We start from the raw sequence: 22871 nt of genomic DNA, 5'->3' as shown, positions 1-22871 counted from the left end.
AAAATAAATACTGATGAGACAAATAAAATTACTTTACTTCTGTGATTTGATCCACTTGAGTGTGATTTGAGAGGCCAACATTTGGAAAGTAATTTGAAATGACAATTTCGGCTTGACATCAGTTATGATCTCTGCAGCTATTCCAAATCACGAAAGGTCACAAGACAATATTGGTGGATTTTACCTAAAGTCCAGTAATTACTATTTTAATGTGATTTTGCAAGCCAAGTCATAAAAAAATGAAAACTAGTTCCTCATTGTTGGTGGAAGCATTGGTTTCAAAAGCTGATAAAAAGGAAACATGATTCATACAAACGAACCCAGTTTGACATATACTTGTAAAAACTGTCATTCTAAATAGATGTTGTTAGATTTTGCTTAATTTAAAATGAATATACTAATTACAAATTACAAAATTAAAAACTCTAACAGTAATGAAGAGTAGTTATGAATATTCTACTTATTTTCAAGTCCTTTGTAATACATTATTAACATGCTTAATTAAAGTATACTTAAATTTCACTTCATTTTAAGTATATCTAAGTATATTTACAGCACATTGGTGATACAATATAGTTGTACTAGTGTGTGTTGAATGCTCATGAATCCTGATTTTTACTGGTATACTTAAGTATACTCAAATTTTGCAAACATTTGTCCCACTTTACTTCTACACTTCAAGTATACACAAGCATTACTCAAGTGGTACTCAAGGCCTGCTTGAGTACACTTTAGTATACTTGAAAGTGACAAAAGTAGCACAAAGTGTACTTTTTACATTCTTCAAGAAGTATAATTTAAGTTAAATATTTTTTCACCTGAGAATTCAGAGGACTAGACCCATCCTGTGTTCTTCATGCTTAAATATAACACTGTGACAACCAAGCGTCCTATACCATTTTAAAAAGCCCGTATTTTCCCTGTGATCTGGACAGCACCTCACATGAACCACTCCACCACCCCCAACGCAATGAAAATGGCATTTACATAGTCTGTGAAGCTTTATGAAGGCACAGCACTGCTTTAAGCTAAATGCTACCACCAGCAGGCTAACATGACAATGTCAACATCATGTTCAGCAGGTATAACTTTTACCATGTTCACCATCTAAGTTTACAGCTGTAGTAACCCGAAGTACAGCTGAGGCTGATGGGAAGGTTATTCATACATTATCCATTAGCTTTGGAGGTATTTGGTCCTTTACATGTTAAACGCATCCAATAGTTATTGATATATGTCAGTCTGGACAGAAGTCAAGACTGACGTTGCTATTTAGAGAGCCACAATGCTAACGTGGCTAAAAAAGAAATAGCCAGCAGTCTGACATCAAAACAGCAAGTAAGGTTGAACTATGTTCGACTTTATTAAAAGTCCACCTGTCTGGACTGAAGCCCTGACATAACAGCTTCTTTGAGGCAGGAAATTAAAAATGTTCAAGCTATTGAGGCGAGTCCAACAGGTGATGCTGAGAGTTATTACGAAGATTTTGATATCTTTTCTACTAATTAATTACGTAATAATCAATCATGGCTTGTGTAATTTAATTTAGATTAACTCTGGAGGTCGTTTTTCATGTAGTAATTTGGATGCTCAGCAAGTTGGCTGTTTCTATGGCAACCTAACTCTCTATCTAACTTTCACTGCTCTCAGATTAACATCTCGTAGCCCTTCGGCGTTTCTGGTGATACTTTGTAAGGTATACTTTTTGAAAATCCATTTTGTTTGGCTTTACATCTACCAAACGTCTATCTCTGTCTCATTGTCTCTTCCCCTCTCACTTTTAAATATCATTTCTTCCCAACCAGCCATCTTTTCCCTCCACTAGCAGCAGCAGGCTATTTCATGCTGCGTGTGTAATAAAAGGATTAATTTGTGCTGCTCAGACTCAGAATGGGCAGTAAATAGGACAGAGGGATATAAATAGAGACTACCTCACTCAACACTTTCTATTTCCTGACACAGATTGCTGCAAAAGCGGCAAAAAAAATCATTTCCCCACAATCATCATCATCATCATCATTACCTCTATCGCGCCGTTCCTAATCACACATCTTTACTATGGAAGGGTTTTTCTGTTCACTGCATCTATAACTCGCTGTGAATCTGAACCAACCAGAACAATAACTGTGACATGTTGAAAACTGATGTAATAACATGATGACTAAATACTGACGCAGCACGATGCAAGGACAACAAGTCGAATGGAGAACTTAGAATATGAAACAGGCTTTACAAGAAAAGTCGTCAGAGTTATGTGATGATTTTTCAGCGGTGCTTGTTCTCTCATGGAGCTGATATGGCTCTGGGCACATCTGAAAGTGTTAAATTAACTCCACTGAGTGTGAGCTCATGAACACTGGCAGAGTGTTTAATATTTACAGACATTTCTCTCTGGTTCATCTTTAACATTTTGATGTGAAATCCAGTTTTAAATTGAGCGACAGTTCCACTTTCTTCCTTCTTTGGGAGCTTTCAGAAGGAGTTTGCTCTGCTGTCTTCACATGACTTGGCCCTCACATGAGATGCAGTTGAAAGTTTCATAAAAGTGAATCTTTGGTTATGATTGTTTTGTAAGATTGAACTTTCATGCTCATTCATTTGAACTGGATCTCACTTAAATGTACCCTGAGGATTTTTTTTTTTTTTTTTTGACCACTCGTCTTGTTTTTGAGCACCCCATACATTTTAATTTCAAATAGTGGCTATGCAAAGTTTTATGACGAAAGAAATGATTTTAACATGTTTCTTAGGCCTCAGTGCATTTTGGGAGGAAACACAGAATGTAAACATGATTTTGTGTGTTTCCAAGAACTCCACAGGGCCCCTTTAATGCCTGCAAGCAAAGACATCGAAGTGCAGCCAGATTATTTTTTGTCAACATATTAGCCAGGTGCACTTCATATACTTCTACGTGAAAATAATCCCAGTTTCAGGTGCATTTATCTTTTTCGGAGCTTTCAACACCATCTCATTCTCAGTCTTCATCAGCAAATGGAACCGGCTCAGGTGTCATCACCCGACCTGGACTGTGAGCCGTCAGTCATGTAACTACAAGTGGTCATATGTCAGAACAAGACTAGTCACAATCTTTGACTGAACGTGGAGAAGATCAAGGAGGCTCTTTGCATCTGTCACACATGACAACTGATCTAGTTCAGAAGGAAGCTCTCAAAAAAGTGCAAGTAAGTGGACCTTGATTTGAGATTATTGTGTCAAAATAATCTTTTTATGGTGTGATTTAGGCAACCAAGTTAGTTAAGATTAGAAAAAGCAATGACTTGAAGCATGAGACTTGTGTACCCAGAAACCTGCTCTGACCTCATTCCTTTAAGTTTTTATTTTACGACAGAATGGCTGCACCAAAACAAAACAGTGCCAGTGAAGGTGAACTGCAAATATGTTTCTGAGCATATCTTATGGAGGGTGGGGCTGTAGGAGAGACTGAGTTCTTGGTTTTCACTGCTGTGGTCAATGGAAGATTGTGTTTTTGTATTTTTACTTTTTCATAATTAAGCTGCTTGCACAAGTTCTTCTTTCTTGGTAAGATGCAGAGCAGACAACAACAATTTTCAATTTAGACTCCTTTTTTCAAGGCAGGGTGTCTGATAAATGGGCTCATTCCTTCATTTAATTATGTAACATTAGTGCCATGTGCCTTCCTAACTGGATGTCAGCAGTAAAATTAGCAACGCAGGTCATTTTCAGCCTGGCCGCTGTTTTTCGAGCATTTTCTTTCTGAATGATTCTGATGAAGTGTTTTTCTGGGTTTGTTGCCTGGATGGATGGCTGCAGTGCAGTCCTAACAGGCTGGTGGATTGAATGAGAAAAAAAAAAAAAAAAATGCTGTACAGAAACAGATGGGAAAAATTGGTGCCAGGCTGAAAATGGTGCCATTAGGCTTTAGGTTGCAGTCGTGAAGTATTTACTGCTGATTTGATTTCATCACATTACTAGCCAAGAGGCTCACAGCTGGCAAAGCACAAATTAGCACTGAGCTAATTTCACTTGTAATCAAACTCATTGGTTAAAGGCTGGTGGAACATTGATCGTGTGTTGAGTTTAATGCATCAGCCATGTCTGAAACGAGATCCTGGGTTTTCTAATCGGGCTGTGGAGGCCTGAAGGTCAAGAAACTCAGCGAGCACACAGAGGACTCTTCTCAATACGGGGAGAATAAAATCAATAAGGGCGAGACCGGAGTTATGAGGTTGCTGTGTGATGGCGAGGATTCGCAGCCTGTCCTTGGCAGAGCCACAACCCAACAGAACTGCTGAGCCACAATATGTCCTGCTGGATTTACCTCCCTTTCTCCCTTTCCCTCTCTCTCTCTCTTTCTCACACACACTCCTCCCTTTATTCTGCTCATTAACTGTCATACAGGACTGTCAAACACAATCAGAGACGAGCAGGCGGACTGCTCAGCACGGCCTTCAGAAACATGGAAGTGTTGTACTAAAAGTGCAGTAGAGCTGCAGGGCTCGCAGACAGCTGCTCACTTCACAGCAGAAACACGCCTCACATTTGTCGCTTGTTATTCTTTTGTTGTTGATTCACAGCCTTCAATAAGAAGCTGTTTCTTTTCACATTTTCTTTAAGACCATGTTTTCCTTCACTTAAAACCCTTTTTGACCCAAGGAGTTAGGGAACCACATTATACTTTGTGGACCAATAGCAAAAAACTAATTTAAGAATTAAAATCTTTGATTCTTTTCATCAGGTTGTTTTTTTTTAGTGTGTTTTTTACATTTTTGTACTACAGTGAAAATCTGGCCAACTAGATTTCACATAAAAATATATATGGCTTGAGTTCAGAATATTATTATCATTATTATTATTGAATTACTTGGGGTCAGTGGAAACAAGTTGTAAATACAACAATTGCATATCATTACCTTTTTACTGTGGCAAACAAGCAATAATGCCATTCATTTATGGTACAGACACATAATCTGGTGAGGATACATCTGAACGCACCAAACCACTGAAAGCTCTGGCTGGAGGGTGACGTAGTGCGAGCTGGGCAGTGTTTGGCTTTGACTTGTCCATTTTTCAACACAGCAGCCTGAGTGACAAACTTCAGCTCATCAGAGCACGAAAGATGTTTCTGAAAAGGTTTTAGGCGAGACATTAGCAATGCGTTAAAAGAATCTTGATTCATTCAATGTTTTTTCAGCACTGCCTAGTTTGAGCGTGGATGAGTCATGATAACACCACTGGTCTGTCAACTCGCTTTCATGCACTGCAGGGCCACATCTCCTGCTCTCCATAGAAAATGAACAGGATCTGTCGACATCGGTCAACTCACCCAGTGTGTTTGTACCTTTAGTGTTGCACCTCCGGCCACCTGCTAATGTAAGTGCAACGTTCATTCACTTTGTAGTTCTGTTTTGTAGTTCTGTTTTGGTCTCCAGCAGGGCCTGTGTTTGCTGCAGAGCAGGTAGCGGAGAGTGGCTGAAAACAGCTGGAAACGATGCTAAGAGCGCTGAGAGAACTGAAACCAAAACTACTGTGTGAGCTGAGAGACATTAAAACACTCAGTCGAGCTGAGGCCTGTGGGTTTATCAGAGGAACTGACCCCTTTCACATACAAGCAGCCATGCGATCTGTTATCAGTATAAAAGTGTTGATATCCTCAACATAGCCGTATCCTTTTTTCTCCATTGTTTTAGTACGATTCAACCAGGAGAGTCTCGAGTCCTTTCGAGCCTTGAAAATGCTCTGTACATTGCTCATGTACAAAATGAATGAGACTTCTCCTTCTGGTTCCCTGGACACCGTTCACTGCTCTGTTAATAACAGCCTAACACCGTTGACCTCTGATGACTGTAATCTACTCTCAGATCAGGCGCAGCCAATTAAATAATGTCCTAAATGCACAGCGCTTGGTTTGAGGACTTTTGAAAACAGGTTGTGTTTCAGGGACTCTTTTGTAAGTTACTCAGAAGTTGACAGTGATGGAGCATTAAATGAGTTATTTCACACCTCCTTGAAGCTGTGAAATATTTATAACAGGTACGAGCTGCATTCTGGAGGAGAAATACAGACCTGCTGTCCTGCCTCAGCTCAGAGACTGAAACCTCTTTGTCTTTTAGTGACAGACCATAAACTTTGCATTGGACCGACTCCCATCTGACACTGATGTCTCTGTGAAATCCTCCTTTTTCATCTTGCTTCTGATTTTTTGATTCCCCTCTTCCTCCAGTTCTCTCTATATTTTTAGCTCTGTTTACTTTCTTGTGTATCAAAGTAAATATTGCCAAGCAGGTTTAAAAAATGTCTAAATCAACTGTTGCCTGCACGCTGTGTCTTTAAATTGGCGTGACGTGTTGAAAATGTTTCTAAAAAGGGGAGAGTTTTGGTTTACCAGTGCTGGAACAGGATTGTCTCGTTACAGTATTCATGTATAAAATCAGACAAGCCGGCACGATAACAGGAACGGAAGCTGCAGCTCCTTTTGAAGCTGCTGCAAAACTGCTCGCAACCCTTTGAACACATCAACCAAAGTGACCTAAATTCAAAAATCCCATTTTTTTCCTAATTTCATGCTGATAACAAAAACATCCCATTTGAATGTCTTTCGCTGTGCCAAACCCCGCACTAAGTCCAAATGACTGCCGCAGCAGAACTACGCGTAAATTTAAACTGTGGCATCCGGAGGCAGCGGTCGCTCTACTCGGCTCCGTCCACGAACAAACTCTAAGGGTTATATTAACTGCTGATTTTAAAATGGATTCAGAGATTAAATCTAAGTAAACTTAACTAAACTCTGCATGTTTTACTCAATACTATTCTACTCTATACTCAAAAATCAGTGCTTTACAGTCATGGGTTTATGTTTATAATAAGACTGTTTTAAGAGTATTGTAGCGTCTGCTTGGGCTTCCAGGAAGAAAAACAAACTTTTTTCCATCCACCATCTTTGAATAAACAGCAGTGAAGGATAAAGAAGAGAGCAGTAAATCAATTTAATGCTCTGTAACAAACATATAGGAAAGGTTGAAACTTATTGACTATGGAAAAGCATCTATTCATCAATAGGCTTCAGGAGGAAAAGGCTAATGTGGATACACACATGCACACGCACACACACACACACACACACACACACACACACACACACACACAGTCAGTCAGTCAGTCAGCATGCTACTGTAGTTTGTTCCAGGTGGTGCTGTGTCTGTACTTCTTGGCTTTAACAAACACACACATCGAGAGAGAGAGAACATGCACACACACCATATTCAGCCACAGCATCAATACAGGTAACATACTGTCAGGTGGCGACAGCATAATGAGAAAACACGGCGTGACCTTCACTAGTGCAGCGGGAGAAAAATGGCAGAGCACAGCATAATATTCTCTGACAAACAAATGAAAGTCAGGGGAAATGTATCCCCAACTGAACGAAGCACACAGCATGCTGCAGCTGCCATTCACCCACAGGCTTCATCACAGGATGGACATATACATTTCAGTAACTCAGTGTTAGCAAAACTCAAGGTGCGCCACTGTTAACCGTCTCTGAGCTGTATGACAACTTGAGGCAAGCGCAGCAACGTCAGCCTGCAGAATAAAATGTTTTTGTTCTTCAGCAATGTGTGAACAGAGGGTGTCCGCAACATACGGCCCGCAATGCACCGCTGAAAAGAAGCTGGAAGAAAGAGAAAAAGGCGTTGACTTGGTGAGTTTAAGTTGCAGTTTGACTGATCAGTTAATGCTAGTGGTGATAGAGTCTGTATGCACAGGATTGAGAGACAGTTTTAGTCTCTTGTCTAGCATTTAGCTACATTTTCTTAGGATGAGGTTGTTTCTCTTTCTCTTTCTATTACACCCCTTTGTATATACTGTGTTAATTGCATGCACTTGTTATCTTTTTGAATATTCTATTCATTTATTGATGCTGCTGTGAAATTTGGAATTTCCCCTCGAGGGACGAATAAAGGAATATTGAATTGAATTTGTTCAGTCGCCTGAAGATGCTGCCTCGCCTCATAACGGCCGCTAGTGGGCAGATGGGCTAATCATGAATGAATGACGGACAGACTTAACAGCTTTACTGATTTGACTTATGTAATATCAGCTAAACTACAATCAGACATTCTGAAGTTTCTAACTGAATTAAACGCCCCAGGGATCAATCAACACGGCTTTTTGAAGTTAGAAATGATATTTTATGCCAGTTTCATTAAACGTACATTTTTCCTGCCAAAAATATGAAAGGATTCAGTGCTTTTGCTGGATTTTTATTTCTGTCATGCCAAAAGGCCTTTGAACCAGCATTTAGACACAAACCTTAACTGAGACCAAAACTAATTAAACATTTTTAAACATTAAACATTGCTTTCAAATTTAGAACTGACAAGCTATGAAAAGCATCCAAAAAAAACTCTTAATGCCAGGAAGGAAGGATCACTGGTAGCGGACAACACTGGAGGAGTAACTGAAATGCTGTATAATACTTATGAGACATATATTATGTGGAAATGATCAATTAAAAAGTCATTATCAGCCACTTATATTGACAAATTCCAGGTTCACATGGATGAAGCCTCTTCAGTCCAAGACTGCAGTGTTCCACAAGCCAAAGGGAGAGTGATCACCTCTGTCCAGGTACATGTCAGGGCAGGCTGCTGTATGTCAGCCTCTGTCTCAGTGTCTGAGCGTGTATTCTGACCAGAGCTGGCTTATTAATTGTCCCGTCGTGTTGGTTTCTGGCAGAGACAGAGGAGCTGTGCAGTTGGCTTGTTGACCCTGCAGATGTTCGTAGTGCGTCGGGTCACAGTTCGCCTCAGAGCCAATCAATTTGTGAATGCCAGACCTTCACCCAGAAAGGATTCCTTGGCAGGATGAGGCGACATCTTGACCCGCCGTTGGATCACATGATATTTAAACGGCCCACGCGTGAATAATAGTTGTGAAATTCCTCCGAGGAGAGTGGAAATTCATGTAAAACTAGACTTAAACTGTCCTTCTGAACCCCCTTCCAGAAAAACTCCACTCTCTCTGTGGAATTAAAATAAATTTCATTCTCTTTGTCAGCTAGAGTTTTACAAAAACTGCCTCCAAAAATGTTCCTATGTGCATTGGATCTGTGTTTCGACTCTGTCTAGTCCCACTACGACCAAATTAGCATACAGTGAAAAACATTTCTGATAGTTCTCAAACATCTGATTGCTGTTTCATTACTTGTACCCTCTAACTGCTGGAATGAGAGAGACAATTTTGATTTTTGCTGAGAATTTCCCACCTGAATTGATCGGCAATCACAGCAGCAGTTCAACAAGCAGCTCAAGTATTCATACTGCAGCTTTTCTTGAATGAGACCAAACTGTGCAGCATTTAATATGGACACAATCCTGATATGATTATGAATGAAGGTAAAGTTTGGTTAAAAAGAGATCTTAAGACATAGTCTGTAACCTTTGAATGACTTTCAGTGTGTAGCTGGAGATATATTCACATTGCAAGATATCAAAAAATATTCAATCAGTGCTTACTGGGAGGAGGTTTATTACAGTGTTTTCCTATTTGGGCTTGTTCATTTCAAAATGTAAAATAGGTTAATGCTTTTATGAGATCAGGAAAGATGTAACTGATCAAAGCTCATGATCTCAAAAGCCTGACTGTAACTTCAGACACATCAAAAGCAATATATGTCTATTTCAGCCAATAGCTCAGCAAACAAATGGTCTCTGATGGTGAGATAGGATCTTAATTATATGGTTTGAGGGGTTATTAAGGAACATGAATGATGATTAAGCTCTGAATAGTCCTTTTCTGGCCTTGAAGGGCTAATCAGTAAGCTCTGGATAGCAGAGATTTTCTCTGTTGTGTAAAAAAGGCAGATGTACTGGCACTAAGAGGCCCTGAAGGGGAAAACAGGAACTGCAAACTATTTCCTTACATTAAAGAGTAATGTTTCATGAGATCTGCTTGGTTGTGTAGTCGAGATTAACCATGTCCAAGTCCTTGAAAGCCCTGATTGACCCTGTGATAGACACACACCAAACACCGTTTAAGGTCTGAATACCCCACCAAGGCATCATTGTGGAAACCTGCAGTGCTGGCTGAGGTGCTTCAGGCAAAGCTGCACTTTGCTCACTACATGAGGTCAGGGCCGACTAGACTGGTGTCTGTTACAAATCCCTGCTGAGCCCTGGAAGAGGACGCAGCACTCTGAGACTGACGGCCAAAACCAGGAAGCCTCCGTAATCTGGATTTTCGATCCCTCATTCGCAGAGATTTAAAGGGTGTGGCAAGTTCCAAGCCATCTGTGACATGAGCTAAAAAAGCAAAATTATGCATGCTGCAACCTTGTAGCGAAGTCACGGCTAAAATATTGTGGACGTTGCCCAAAGACTGACACTGTGAGCCCTGAATCAGATTTTAAAGTGGTATCTTTGTCATTCTAGGATCGAGCAGTTCTGAACCAAGGAAACCCAGGAAACTCTTCAGTGGAATAGATCCTGCGCTGCTGTATGTATACCAGGACAGATTCCTACACATTCACGCTACGCCTGCGGCTTTGTTTCTGTCTGTTTTCAAGCTCCTTTTGAAAGAACCCGACAGTTAATCCATTATCCACCAGCGTCCTCCCTGTGATTCCACAGATTTCACCCCTCGTCCTGCTCAGATAGCCGTATCGTTTCTGTTCAATCCATTTCTGGCTTTCACTCATAAGCTCCAGCGACAGCATCTATTTGCTGAAAACTAATACTGTCTTGGGCTGTGATATTGTGCTTATTGCTATCTTATCTCCTGATGCAGCCACCCAAACACATTTAGTATTTGGAGGCTCCCGCAAACACGGCCTCCTGATAACAGGGCGTGTAAATATATAGAGAGTCTCTGTCTGTCTCTCGCCCACTCTCTCGCACAAACACACAATTCATAAAAATCTCACTTTTCAAGCTCACACGCCCACAGACAGAAACACATTCTCTCCTACTTTCGCTCACAATCGCTCTCTAACACGTCCACATGAACTTTTGGAGGTCATTCTGAGGATGAGGTCAGTGAACCTTCAGGTGATTAAAGATGGTGACTCAGAATCTGCTCACTGCCTTTCTGGGTAAGAGTCACAGAGTCGACGTACAATCCCAGCCCAGGGCAACATTTTCCAGCTACAGGGTTTGAAATTCCCAACAACAGAGACAAAGACTTCACAGTGATGAGATCACTGAGCAAGAGCTTCAGATAAGTCCTGTTTTTTCTAGTTTAGTAAGGCAAAACGTGCTGCTGTGCTTTCTTCATAAACCATGAGTCATTTGAGTTTGCCCCTGTGTGCGTTTCCATCCATATATGACATACAGTACATTTTCACTTGTCCTTGGATCAACTCTCAGTTCATCTTAACTTAAGGGGACTATTCTGAAATCTCTTGGTGCATTCAAGTACTGCTTGACATCTGAGATTTTAGATATGGAAAGATTTGGCCATATCTGTATATTGCTTGTTTCTTGGGTTTGATTTTCCAAATGCTAATTTCATAATTATGATGCCTTAATTCAGCCAAAAGTCACATGATGAAGTGTCCTTGGATAAATTATAGACATCTTTCAAAATGGTCCCTCTCAAAACAATAACATAACTTACACATATTATACATTACATGTGAATGATATAGATTAGTAATGTAACTTAACCTTCCAAAGAACGGTTGGGGAGTTGACCACTCTGATGAACTGTGTGTCTCAAACCAATTGATCATGAAGTGTGTCAAGATAAAAGGCAAAGACTGTCTTGTGAGTGCAGCACAGAGCTCCAGGCTGAAATAAGAAGCTATTTTAGGTACGAACTGTAGCCACCAGTGTAATCCAACTGTTTACTGCAAGTAGCAGATCTTTCCCCAAGAGAGAGTGAGCAGTATATTAAAATTTTGCTCAGGCTGTCAGAAAGGTCAAGAGGCTCAGAAATTTGGACTGAAATATACACATATTCAGGTCGAATTTGCATTTTGTCGTCATGTGATAACTCCAGTTTTGGTGGGTTTCATGTCTTTCATGTCATCTTTAGAGTCACTCTGTGGGCTGACTTGTGCTCAATCAACCCTTCCAAAACCTGGATACAATGTTTTCCCTTTTAATTGCCCAACTCACCTTATTTTGACGGCCTTTTTTCCTGCTGCGCTCACAGTTAATACTCATGAAATGTAAAATCTAATGGCATCTGAAATACTGACATTGAATAGAACTGATGTGTATATGAAAAGGTGCTCATTAAGCTCATCGTTTTGGTATACTGGCCCATTCACTGTACCTTATGGTTTAGTCTCAGCGTCAATCCAACCTGTTATCCAGCAGCTAGTTTGAGGGAATAATTTCTGAGGAGCCTACTGTATGTTGCCTGCCCTGCTCCAAACGACTGGCAAAGTTAGCAACTCGCTAATGAATGTTTTTTTTTTTTTTTCCAGGAGTCGTGGAGACAGAGCCAAAAGGTGGGCAAATACTGGACTTACATTCACCAGACGGACACAAAGACAGCTCCACTAAGATAATAACGCTGGATGTGTAAGTCCAAGGCAACTGATTGCTAACGTGTTAGCCGTAGCAGCTTTATGAGGCAAGGAAAGCGTCTGTCAGCTAGTCGTAGAGTTCATCAGTGACCAAATGGTCACAAAATGCATCAGTGTATCTTTTCTATTTATAATGCTGCCATTGTCTATTAATTTGTCGTATTAAAATAGCTGTTGATCAATTTGATAGTGACAGCAGGTTTCAGCCCTGTGCTGAATCTTGCTGGTATTGTGCCTTTAGAACCTGTTCTGTCCCGGCCCCCTGCTTTCCCGGCCCCCTGCTCCACAGATAGCCTGAGGGCTATCTGTGGAGCAGAAAGAAACCAAGCTTGGATGTTCAAACAGACCAACTCAGCCAAACACGTACACCTACAGTACAAACCATATGTCACCAACAATGCATCTGTTCAAATTGAAATGTTGGCCTACATTTATTCAACATCACACCCAATAATTTTCAGCCTCACCACTGATATCAACAGCAAAAGGCTGAAAGCCGGCCCATAATCAGCCCGCTCAGCACATCAGAAACATCAGTGTTTGTTCCTCTGCTGATGTGAGAAAAAGAAAAATCACATTGCTCTGCGCAGGACTGTCAGCAAAAAGCCTCGATAACAAAGTCACTTGGCCAGTACATTCACACTGTATACAGCAGTGACAGGCTGTCGCTTTGTGCCAGAGGTGAAAGAACACTTAAACACACACACATCCTGCATGCATGCCTCTCTGCAAAGTGAAAATTGCTCTCGGTTGGTGTTGGTGTGCAGCATGTGAGAGAAAGATAAAGTACAACTAACTCACTGTTCACACACTCTTTCTCTCCCTCCAACTCAGTCACATATTCACACCCTCCTACACAAATAGTCTCTTTCTCTCTCCTGCTGTCTTACTTACACACAGCTTGATTCGTGTGTATAGGGAATAAATTGCAACGACTGGCGAAGGTCGCAAGTCATCGAGCAGCTCTTCACAGTGACTGATCTCATACACAAAACAGTGAAGTAGTCATGCACAACACACACATACACTCATACAGATATTTACACAAATTACACACACACAAATGTGTATGGCCTATATGTGACAAATACGCCTGCAAACATGAGCGTGAGCTGAGTCAGATGTGAACACATGATGTCACAGCGAGCGAAGGGTCTGCTCATATGTGCTGTAGATCGAAGGCTCTCTCTCTCTCTCGCTCTCTCTCTCTCTCTCTCTCTCTCCTTTCTGCTTTTTGTTTAACCATCTGAATATTCAGGCTCCCCACCCCTCTCTTCTCAGTTATTCACATCACATTCTTAGCACATTCCTTAGTTTCTCTCATTATTTTGTATTTTTTCATCCCTTATACACAATCGGTGATTTGTTTTAAATGGGGGGAGGGCTATACCCTATGATGATCATGGAAATATTATGGGAATATTATAGGAATACTACCGGCAGCAGTGTGTCACTGATCCAGATCCACACATTTGAAGCAGTCGATTGATCATGAGGCTGACAATACTCTAGAGCACATGAGCTACAATATTGAGTATTTATAGCATTGTATGTACAGTAGTTTGGAGAATATTACAGATCCAAAACTGACAGAAGAGCAATACGGACACACTGCATCTGATGGCTGTCAAGTTGATGGATCCTATTCATTTTCTTATGGAGAGCAGAAGATCCAGCCATGCGGTGCATGATGGATACAGCACAGCAAGTTGACGGACCGGTGGCATAACCATGACTCGACCTGTACTTTAAAAAGAGCCCATCCAGTGCAACACAGCAGGCTCGAGAAGCTCAGATCAAACAGTCAAACTAGGCATTGCTTATAAAATATGAATCAAAATCTGTTACTGCACTGCCTGTTTCTCACCTCAAATGACTTGAAACATATTTCAGTGCACTGTTTTGCTCACACAGTTTGAGACCCGGCCACAATGTAGAAAACAGATGCGTCGAAACCAAGAACCGCCTGACTCACAGCACGTCACCCACCGCCCAGAGCTTCTGGCGGTCTGGTGTGCTCAGATGTGTCCTCACCAGATTCTATGTGTCTCACCATGAGAGAAAAAAAGTCCAGTTTCACATCTGTCTGTTCCTTCAGCACCATGGATTTATCAGCACACAGCGCAGTCAGGCTGCTGATGGTTCAGAGCCATGATTGCTGTCGTGGATTCTAACTTGCACTTCAAACTTCAGTCAGATAAAGGATCAATGAGTCAGTTCAGACTAGACCAACATATTCAACTAAACAACCCCTCTGCCCTGAACTCTGTCTGCTACCAGGGATTGAGAAGAGGGATGACAGGTTAACAAGGGGGATCTATTTTGGTCATTTTGCTAACAAGGGGCATGACATCCTCCCTCATTCCTCATCAGTTCGCCTACTGCTTATACCTCTGAGTACTCTTCTTCATTATCACTCTCTCTCTCTCTGTTTGGCTGTAAAATTAAGCTCCATGTGCATCAAATGCTCTAAATTCTTCTCAAATTTGAATGTGCATTACTTGCACGGTTTTGATGAATTAGTATGAAGAAAACCATTACAAATAAGACAGCATTTATGGTGTTATGTAATTGCTTGCATGTCCTCACCCAGAAAAGAGACATCAAACATTGTTAGATTTTCTGGACCTCTTGTGTCTGTATTAATACAGACTATTGTCACTCAGGAACAAAGGCAGAAGTGGTGTGATGTTGTTATAGCACGGCAGAAGGTCGGAGTGGGTGGATGTGTCAACAAAGCTTGTGACTTTGAAACTACAGCTCACAACTATCAATGGAAAATAGTGGATCTCAAAGGGGAAGTCTAGTGGAGTACTAGTATATATGAAAGGTTCTACGACTATAAAGCCTATTGTGGCTTCAAAGGACCTGCGTGAGGCCTGATGAATGACCTCAAGTGCCTCAAGTCACCTGAGTCAACATTGGTTGAGGCTGATATGAAACAAATCTGGAAAGAAGTGAGGCTGCCAGACCTCTGTAGACCACTGCTCATCTCTGCTTGGGGTTAGCATGTCTAGGCTAGGCTATTAACTGCTAGCATAACACCTAAATCTGTGACTGACTGTTAGGGGTCTAGTTGCATTGTGGGTAATGTATGCATTGGCTTTTGGGAGACAATGATATCCAACCTGTTTTATCATTTAGGCTGGAGGGCTTGTTATGTTTTTATTTTTTTTACCCATTGCCAGAATGTCTTAAATATTCGCTTGCTACAAATAAATTCACAATGCAAGTACAATATCATGACAGAAAGATTGTAATCACAGCAAATAAATTGTGGTTAGGGAATGATTACGGTTAACCAACTGAAAGACATGGTAAAGCTTAATGAAAAACAAGGTTGCCATTCATAAAAACTCAAACATTAAAGGTGGGCTGAGCCATTCTGGAGAAACATTGTTGATATTCGCTGATTTTGAAATACAGCAAATATCTCCTCAGTCTGCTGGCTGTCCGTTCTGTGTGTTCGCTGTGTATGCAGGCCTGGCTCTGTGAATAGGAAACAAACAAAATGGCTTGCCACACAACACTATTCCAGCCAATAAGCAAGCGGTGGCGTTTGTGCTTGTGCATTGGACAAGTGAGAGGGGAGGGGAGGGGAGATGGGGGAGCGAGAGGGACAAGAAATCTGCCATGCTAACTGTAATCACATTGTGAAGGAGAGATAGCAATACCAACAGTCTTTCTCCAGAATGACTCACCCCACCTTTAATTGCAAGTCTGTGACAGTAGAGGAACTCCACCTCATAAGAGTCAGACGCCATCCCAAACCCCAACCCCTTATTTGGCGTTCAGACCGAAACCAGCACTGTAACACAGGTCTGCCAGGTATCAATCAAAGCAATGATGAGGCTTTTTGTGCGACGTCCGTCTTCACCAAGCACCAACTTCCACAGCCGTGCCAAAAACTGCAGGTCCTGGAATGGCCACTTGAGGCTGGCTCCAAAAGTGAGTCAATCTTACAGCAGAAATAAACCCGTTTACAGCCCGGTACAAAAACGGTTGTGGTGTCAAAAGCTAATTTACTCATTCATGACAACTGCACGGGGGTTGCATTTTTAAATAACACTTTAAACTCTTTTCATTGTATTATGGCTTAAAACTGCATAAGTATAGGCACGGTCACTTTAAGTGACAGCTAGTCGCTAAGTTTCAGTGAAAAGGCTTCATTCAGCCCACCTCAGTTCCACCCACACTCCAACTCTTCTGGAGCAGTATGTCCATGTTTTTTACAGTCTGTGGCTGCCACTACCAGCCAGAAAGCCCAAATAATTGAAGAACTTATTAGTCTGATGTTTAGTTTGTTTTGTTATTTCACAGTAAGTAGGATTAAATTGTCATAAATTATATTTAAACAGGTCTAAAATCTGATTTAACTTTTTTTCAGGTAATATAATGTGTTTTTGTTTATATTGCTTTGTTCCTGGATGATCCCTGACCGGAGGTAACACATTTATACAGCTTTTGATTTATTGCTGCCCCATCACTCCCTTCCCCCTTCCTCCAGTATCCCTTTAGGATTTATCCCATTGTAAAGCCAACCACACTTGATCTATTTCCACCTGCCTCTATTCCTCCTTCTGTTCACCTCCTTCAGCTCTCTCTCTCTCTTCTCATTTGTACTCTCATACCCTATATAGCACTAAGGTTGTATCTCATAATAAAGGCAGAGCCAATTATAGGCTGCTGGTTATTGGTTGAAAATGGGGTGGGGAGAGAGAAAGAGCGATAGAGGGGGAGGGATTTTCACAGAAGGAGCAAATGTACAGTATATTAGTATATTCATGGAAACTGTTGTCTCAAGAAGAGCATCACTTGTTTAAGCAATGCCCCAAAATGACATAAGATTACATTCAAGAGACAAAACCCTGTAGGACAGAGGCAAAGGAGGAGGTCAGGTGATGCTATTATGGAATAACAAAGAGCAGCGTTGGGAGGACATCACAGTGGATGAATGGAGCAACAGAACGGTGGACTTTAACAAGAGAGGCCGCTGTTTGTTTTCCTGTTTCCAACCTACAGTTTATTACTGTAAACATGACGATGCGGGTCCCCAAACCTGAACAAGCACTTATTTTAATCCAAACTGTGTACTCTCTTTCAACCTAGGCAAGTTTTTGTGCCTTAACCAAACCTTAATCGTAGCAGTTCCATATCATGAAGCATATTCATTCTTCAGCAGTGATGGGTGATGAGTCTGACAGGAACAGACACACGATGTCATCCTGCAGCTCAGAAAATGCTTCTATGTGTGGTTCTAGAGGGCATGGACAAACGACATATTTTGTTGTTTTGTTTGGAGGACTTGTTGTATTTGCAAGTATACATTACCATAACTGCATTTAAAGAAAAAGAAAGACATTGCAACTTAGATATTATTATTGTAAAGAGCACATGTTTTTTTCTTATCAACAAATGCCATAAAAAGACCAAAACCAGCAATGAATTGAAACATGTTTTGCCTGTATAGCCAAAGCCTGATGAGCTCTACTGTCCAAAAACCATTAAAAAACATCTATGAGCCCCCGCGTTGCACTGGTTGACACATTCCTTCATTACCACGAACATAACTGAGTTAATCTCACATACAGCATCTCGCTGACTGAAACAGACTAAAGAGTTCTAAATTTGTATTCATCAGCAGAAAATAGTCCCCTCAAAAATGGATCTTTTACTTTAGTTTGAGTAACTTTTGCCAACAACTACAGCAACCTGCTGCATTAGAGAGTTACTGAGCCTTTTTGTGTTGCATTTTAAAGATTTACATGTTCAGCACAAATCAATGGGCTGAGAGCCGCCGACATGGAAGTACAATCAGGAGGCACTGAGAGACAGACCAACATACTGTTGGTTTTGGTTCTGTTACGTTTTGTTGACAATAAGAAAAAACTGAATAATGGCAGCTTCATCCTTTATAGAAAAACAGACATACCTTTGCCATCCTATTTTACATTAGCATTTTAAATAGCATAGAGGAGGAGTGGAAGAGAGAGAGAGAGGAAAAAATGTGTATGGGAATGTGCAGAAATGGAAAATGAGTGAGTGGAAATGGCAGAGGGAGACACAAGCAATAGAAGGATAGGGATAGGGTGAGAGGGAGACTGAAGGAAAGGGAATAAGAGATAATGACATCCTCTCTCCTATACACAGAATGGAAGTGTGCAAAGGATATAGAGAGACAGAGATGGAAAAGGGGGAGAGAGAGAGAAGAAAAAGAGAGTGGCAAAGCATGCGAGTGTGCAGAGGAGATGGAGAGAGAGAGCTGGAGAGAGAGTGATGGGAGCAGGCAGTCAGGCAGAGCAGTGCAGGGGAGGGAGGGAGTGTGGGGGGGTGAGCAAACACGCACTGCACGTGATTCAATCTGTTCACATGGCCTTGTATTACGCCCTTATAAATACTTAATGTGAGGCGGTGCGTGCTGAAAAAACCCCTCGCCTTTTACTCAGAATCAATTTGAGCTGTGGGCGGCGATTTAGAGGTCTGAGACCCGGTGTGCAGAAGAAAAACACATTTTTTTATAAGAGCAGCAAATAAAAGGGCTCCATCATCAGAGTAAAGCAAAGATAATGCATCAGAGCATGTTCAGCTCTGCTGTCGTTCATCGGGAGCGAGCTGAAGCTGTCATCTGCTCTCTTAGTCCCTGTGTTACATAATGATAGATAGGCCTGTGCTGCTCTGCTCTTCTCTCCTGCAGAGGCATGAATCAAACCTGGGATGTGTCCTAAATATAACCCCCCACACACAGACCCTGGTGTGTGTAGGCCAGCTGTAACCCTACTCATTACTGCTCAGCATTATTTCCACAAAACGTCAGCCTGATTAGGTCTGTACAGGGGCCGGAGGCTTTTATGGATGAGGTGGTACAGTAAGTTGGGATCCCTGGACTGAAAAACAAGAGAGTTGTAGCATCTGCATCAGCTGAGCCAAGCTAAAGGAGAGCTTGGAGCTGCAGGTGTGGTGCTGTCCTGGGTATGTGGCAGCTATTGTGCAAATGTTATATCAGCTTATGCTAAGTTATGTTACGACACAATAGCACGTTGTGGTGATGGGTTATGTTATTGCATGGTATAGTGCAGCGTGTATGGTTAAATAGCCTCTAAAAAGGATACTTGAAATTTCCTGTAATTGTCCTTGAAAAATGCTGACAGTCTTATGGCGCTGAGAACAGGGCTGCACATATTTTTAATCAGAAAAGCAAAACAAGTCCATGAATTTTCATACATGTAGATGTCACAAGATTAATAAGGGATGCTGATTTAGTGGTACACGACATGTGGTAAATAGTGCTTTTAACCACAACCAGTAGATGATGAACTGAGATCAGAATGTGGATTTTGCTTGGTTGAATCCATTATGCACACTGAAGTGGCTTTTTAAAAAATGGTTGTACGGATGTAAATGTTAAACTCGAATAAACTCATATGATCAATATATTGAGTAGGAAATATCAAATTGTTGATTCTGTTATTACACAAGTGTAAATACATGTATAACCCGAGGCTTTCATTGGCTGGGTTTGGCTTGGCACGGTATGGTATGGTCTGTGAGGCGCCTCGACGTCATGAACGGGAAACGTTGATGTCGCTGATAGTACAAGTAGTACACACACACACACACACACACACACACACACACACACACACACACACACACACACACACACACACACACACACACCATCATCATCATCATCAAACACACGCCTACACAGCCAGGCAAGCCCCTCCGCGTACGGACACACACCCGCGCAGCCATGCACACACACACACACACACACACACACACACTCAGCACCATCGCCCATGCGGAAACAAGCCGGAGTATTTCGGCGCTTCAGCTGCATCACAGCTCCGACACTAACCACAAAACAGCGTCCCGTGGTCACGTTTCATAAAACACATCACAGCTTTGAAATGCTCATCGAGAAAACAACGAGGGCTCGGTTGTGTGTTTTTTAGGACGTGTCCCACGCAACACACTACGCCAAAGCGCAAGCCCGAGCTGGAGGAAGCGAATACTATTAAAGCACATGACACCGCGGAATGAAATCACAGCGCAGCCGTGACACGGAGCACAGGGGCATGGTGGGTTTCCGCCACCTGAACATGCAATGTCAGACCTATTTTTGGAAATCAAGGCATGTTCCGATGAGCCATGGAGGCTGAGCGCTGCAGCTCGGGGCGCTTCAGCACCGCGGACAGCTCTCAGGGTTTCATTTCAGCTCCACAGGCTGACGCGGGATGTCACTCCTCTGCTCAGAGCACACCGTCGGATGCTCGGATGTTCTCCTCAGAGGGGGAAACACTTTGTAACACCCTGTCAGTCCCATCCCCGTAAAATCTGAATCAAACCACATCTGGTCTGCCGTCATGCATGAACCGTTTCCGTGTTACAACACACACTGGGATGTAGTATAGCCAGAGCGCTTCACCCAGCCCCATTTACCCGAAACCACCTCCACCACTGCTGCTCCTACCTCGTCATTCCCATCCCGGGGCCTCCGATTCCCATCCCTCCACCGGCAGCGGACCCGTTCACCGGCTTCATGTGCTGTCCTGCCCCCGGTCCTGCTGCGGGTCCTCCGGGCATCACCGACCCCATCATCCCGGCGGCGCCCGGCTCACCGGGCTGCCCGCCGCCCTCCATGCTCGCTTCATTCCCCATCTCGGTCTCTGCTCAGGAGACGGGAGGGAGGTGGAGAAAGGTATTAGGTCAAATCGGCGGTGTGTCAAATCGCTATGATGTCGTTTTTTTCAAGAATCAAAAAGGATGAATGGAAAAAGGGGAGAGAAAACTGGGAGAGCGAACTCAGCGTTGCTCCTCCATCACCGCCATCATCATCATCATCATCAACATCCTCGTCAGCTTCAGCACCAGTAGGCTGACGCGATGACGGGAGCGCGCCGCGCGACCACTCCAACGGTGAGGGGAAATAAAAGCGCGAGGGGCGAGAGAAAGCGAGATCAGATTAGATTAGATTAGATCAGAGTTAAATGAGCCCCGGGGGGCAGATTGGGTCGCAGCAGCAGCAAGATTTGGATACAAAGAGCAATGCGGAGACACATGAAAAAGAAGGGTACACCCTGACCTCCAGCTGGCGGCCATCGTAAGGAAAACACACCAACAGAAAATTCAATTATATTTCTGAGGGTTGTTTTATTTGTGCCGCCCCCCATGAATTCACTACATTCAGACTTACGCTACCATATAAAAATGCATAAACTCATTTTAGGCTCCTCATCCCTGAATGTAGTAATAAAGTTCAAACAAATGACCAATCAGCCAGGAGATAATCGGACGTTAAGAAAAGAATATCAGTATCTTATGTGAATGGATTTTCATGATGTGAAAATGTGCGTGTTTGATTTAAAATAACGTTGATTTCCCAGAAATGTGGAAAGGAGCCTGTCTATCTGTCGTTATCTATCTCTGTTATGTTTGCATGTGAAGCAGAGCTATTCTATGATCAAATGACTGGATTTCCAGTTGCTTGAAGCCAGAAGTGCGCAACCAGCGACGCGGGCACGGCGCTCTGTGGCTGTCAGTGCGGCTGAAGCGGACAGTGAAGGGAGAGAGGGAGGGAGCTACAGCTACGTGCGCGTTCACATGAAACTTTCTCACTTAATGAGAGACGTGAACGCGCAGTGGCGTCACGATCGACTGCACCGGCGCGTCACGTGTCCAAAAACACTATGGTGTTACACACCTGCTGGGTACTCGCTTTCTATTCAGATTTACTTCCCCCTGGTGGTACACATTAACGCTCCCGAAACGTTTATTTGTTGAAATTTAGTTAATACAAGAAATGGGGGTTCTAAGAGAAATTTAAATAAAACGTTGGATGAAAAGCTGGTTCAACATTTTTAGATATGAAAAAAAAAAATGCACATTTGATATGACCTCAAAAAATTAATCATCAACAATAAGACATATTTCACTTTCTTTTTTCTTCTTTTTTTTTATCCCCAATATACAACAATATTTCTAACATAACTTCTGTCTCACAGAGGAAACTGCTTCCCCGCCTGCGACAAAACTTACATGGTCTACAATTCCAAAATGAAGAGGGCCAATGCAGGCCACCAGCTCATTTTTGCCCTGAGGCTCCTTGTCGGGCTGATGTGGGCCTGTCTGCCACTATGGTCATCACTGTAGTGCACCACTTGAAGCGACTGCAGTGGGTCATTAAAGCAACTTGGATAAAGAAAAAGCTAAACAACTACATAAAAAGGGAAAAGACAGCAACAGTATCCTTTTTATGGAGAACAATGTTTGTTTTATAGCTGAGCTTTCTTCACTTGTGCTGGCCAAGAGCAGCTGAGATGTTTTCTGTTCAGTTCTCCAAATTCAGACCTGC

General features: G+C 42.2%; 1 protein-coding gene across 4 annotated transcripts in view; it reads right to left on the bottom strand.

Annotated features, from left to right (window-relative positions):
• The window catches only part of bsna (bassoon presynaptic cytomatrix protein a), a 155517-nt gene extending 134103 nt beyond the window's left edge, over nucleotides 1–21414 (bottom strand). For all 4 annotated transcript variants that reach the window (XM_070968426.1, XM_070968427.1, XM_070968430.1 and 1 more), the window contains exon 1: nucleotides 20991–21414. In XM_070968426.1, the coding sequence (XP_070824527.1) occupies nucleotides 20991–21178 (188 nt within the window). In that variant the 5' untranslated portion in view covers nucleotides 21179–21414. The remainder of the gene's footprint in view (nucleotides 1–20990) is intronic.
• Between the last annotated feature and the right edge of the window lie 1457 nt (nucleotides 21415–22871).

This window comes from Chaetodon trifascialis, chromosome 8 (genome assembly GCF_039877785.1).
Source record: "Chaetodon trifascialis isolate fChaTrf1 chromosome 8, fChaTrf1.hap1, whole genome shotgun sequence".
In the NCBI taxonomy this organism is placed as follows: Eukaryota; Metazoa; Chordata; class Actinopteri; order Chaetodontiformes; family Chaetodontidae; genus Chaetodon; species Chaetodon trifascialis.
The sequence above is the reverse complement of the archived record's forward strand: the minus strand, read 5'-3'. Positions and strand labels throughout refer to the sequence as shown.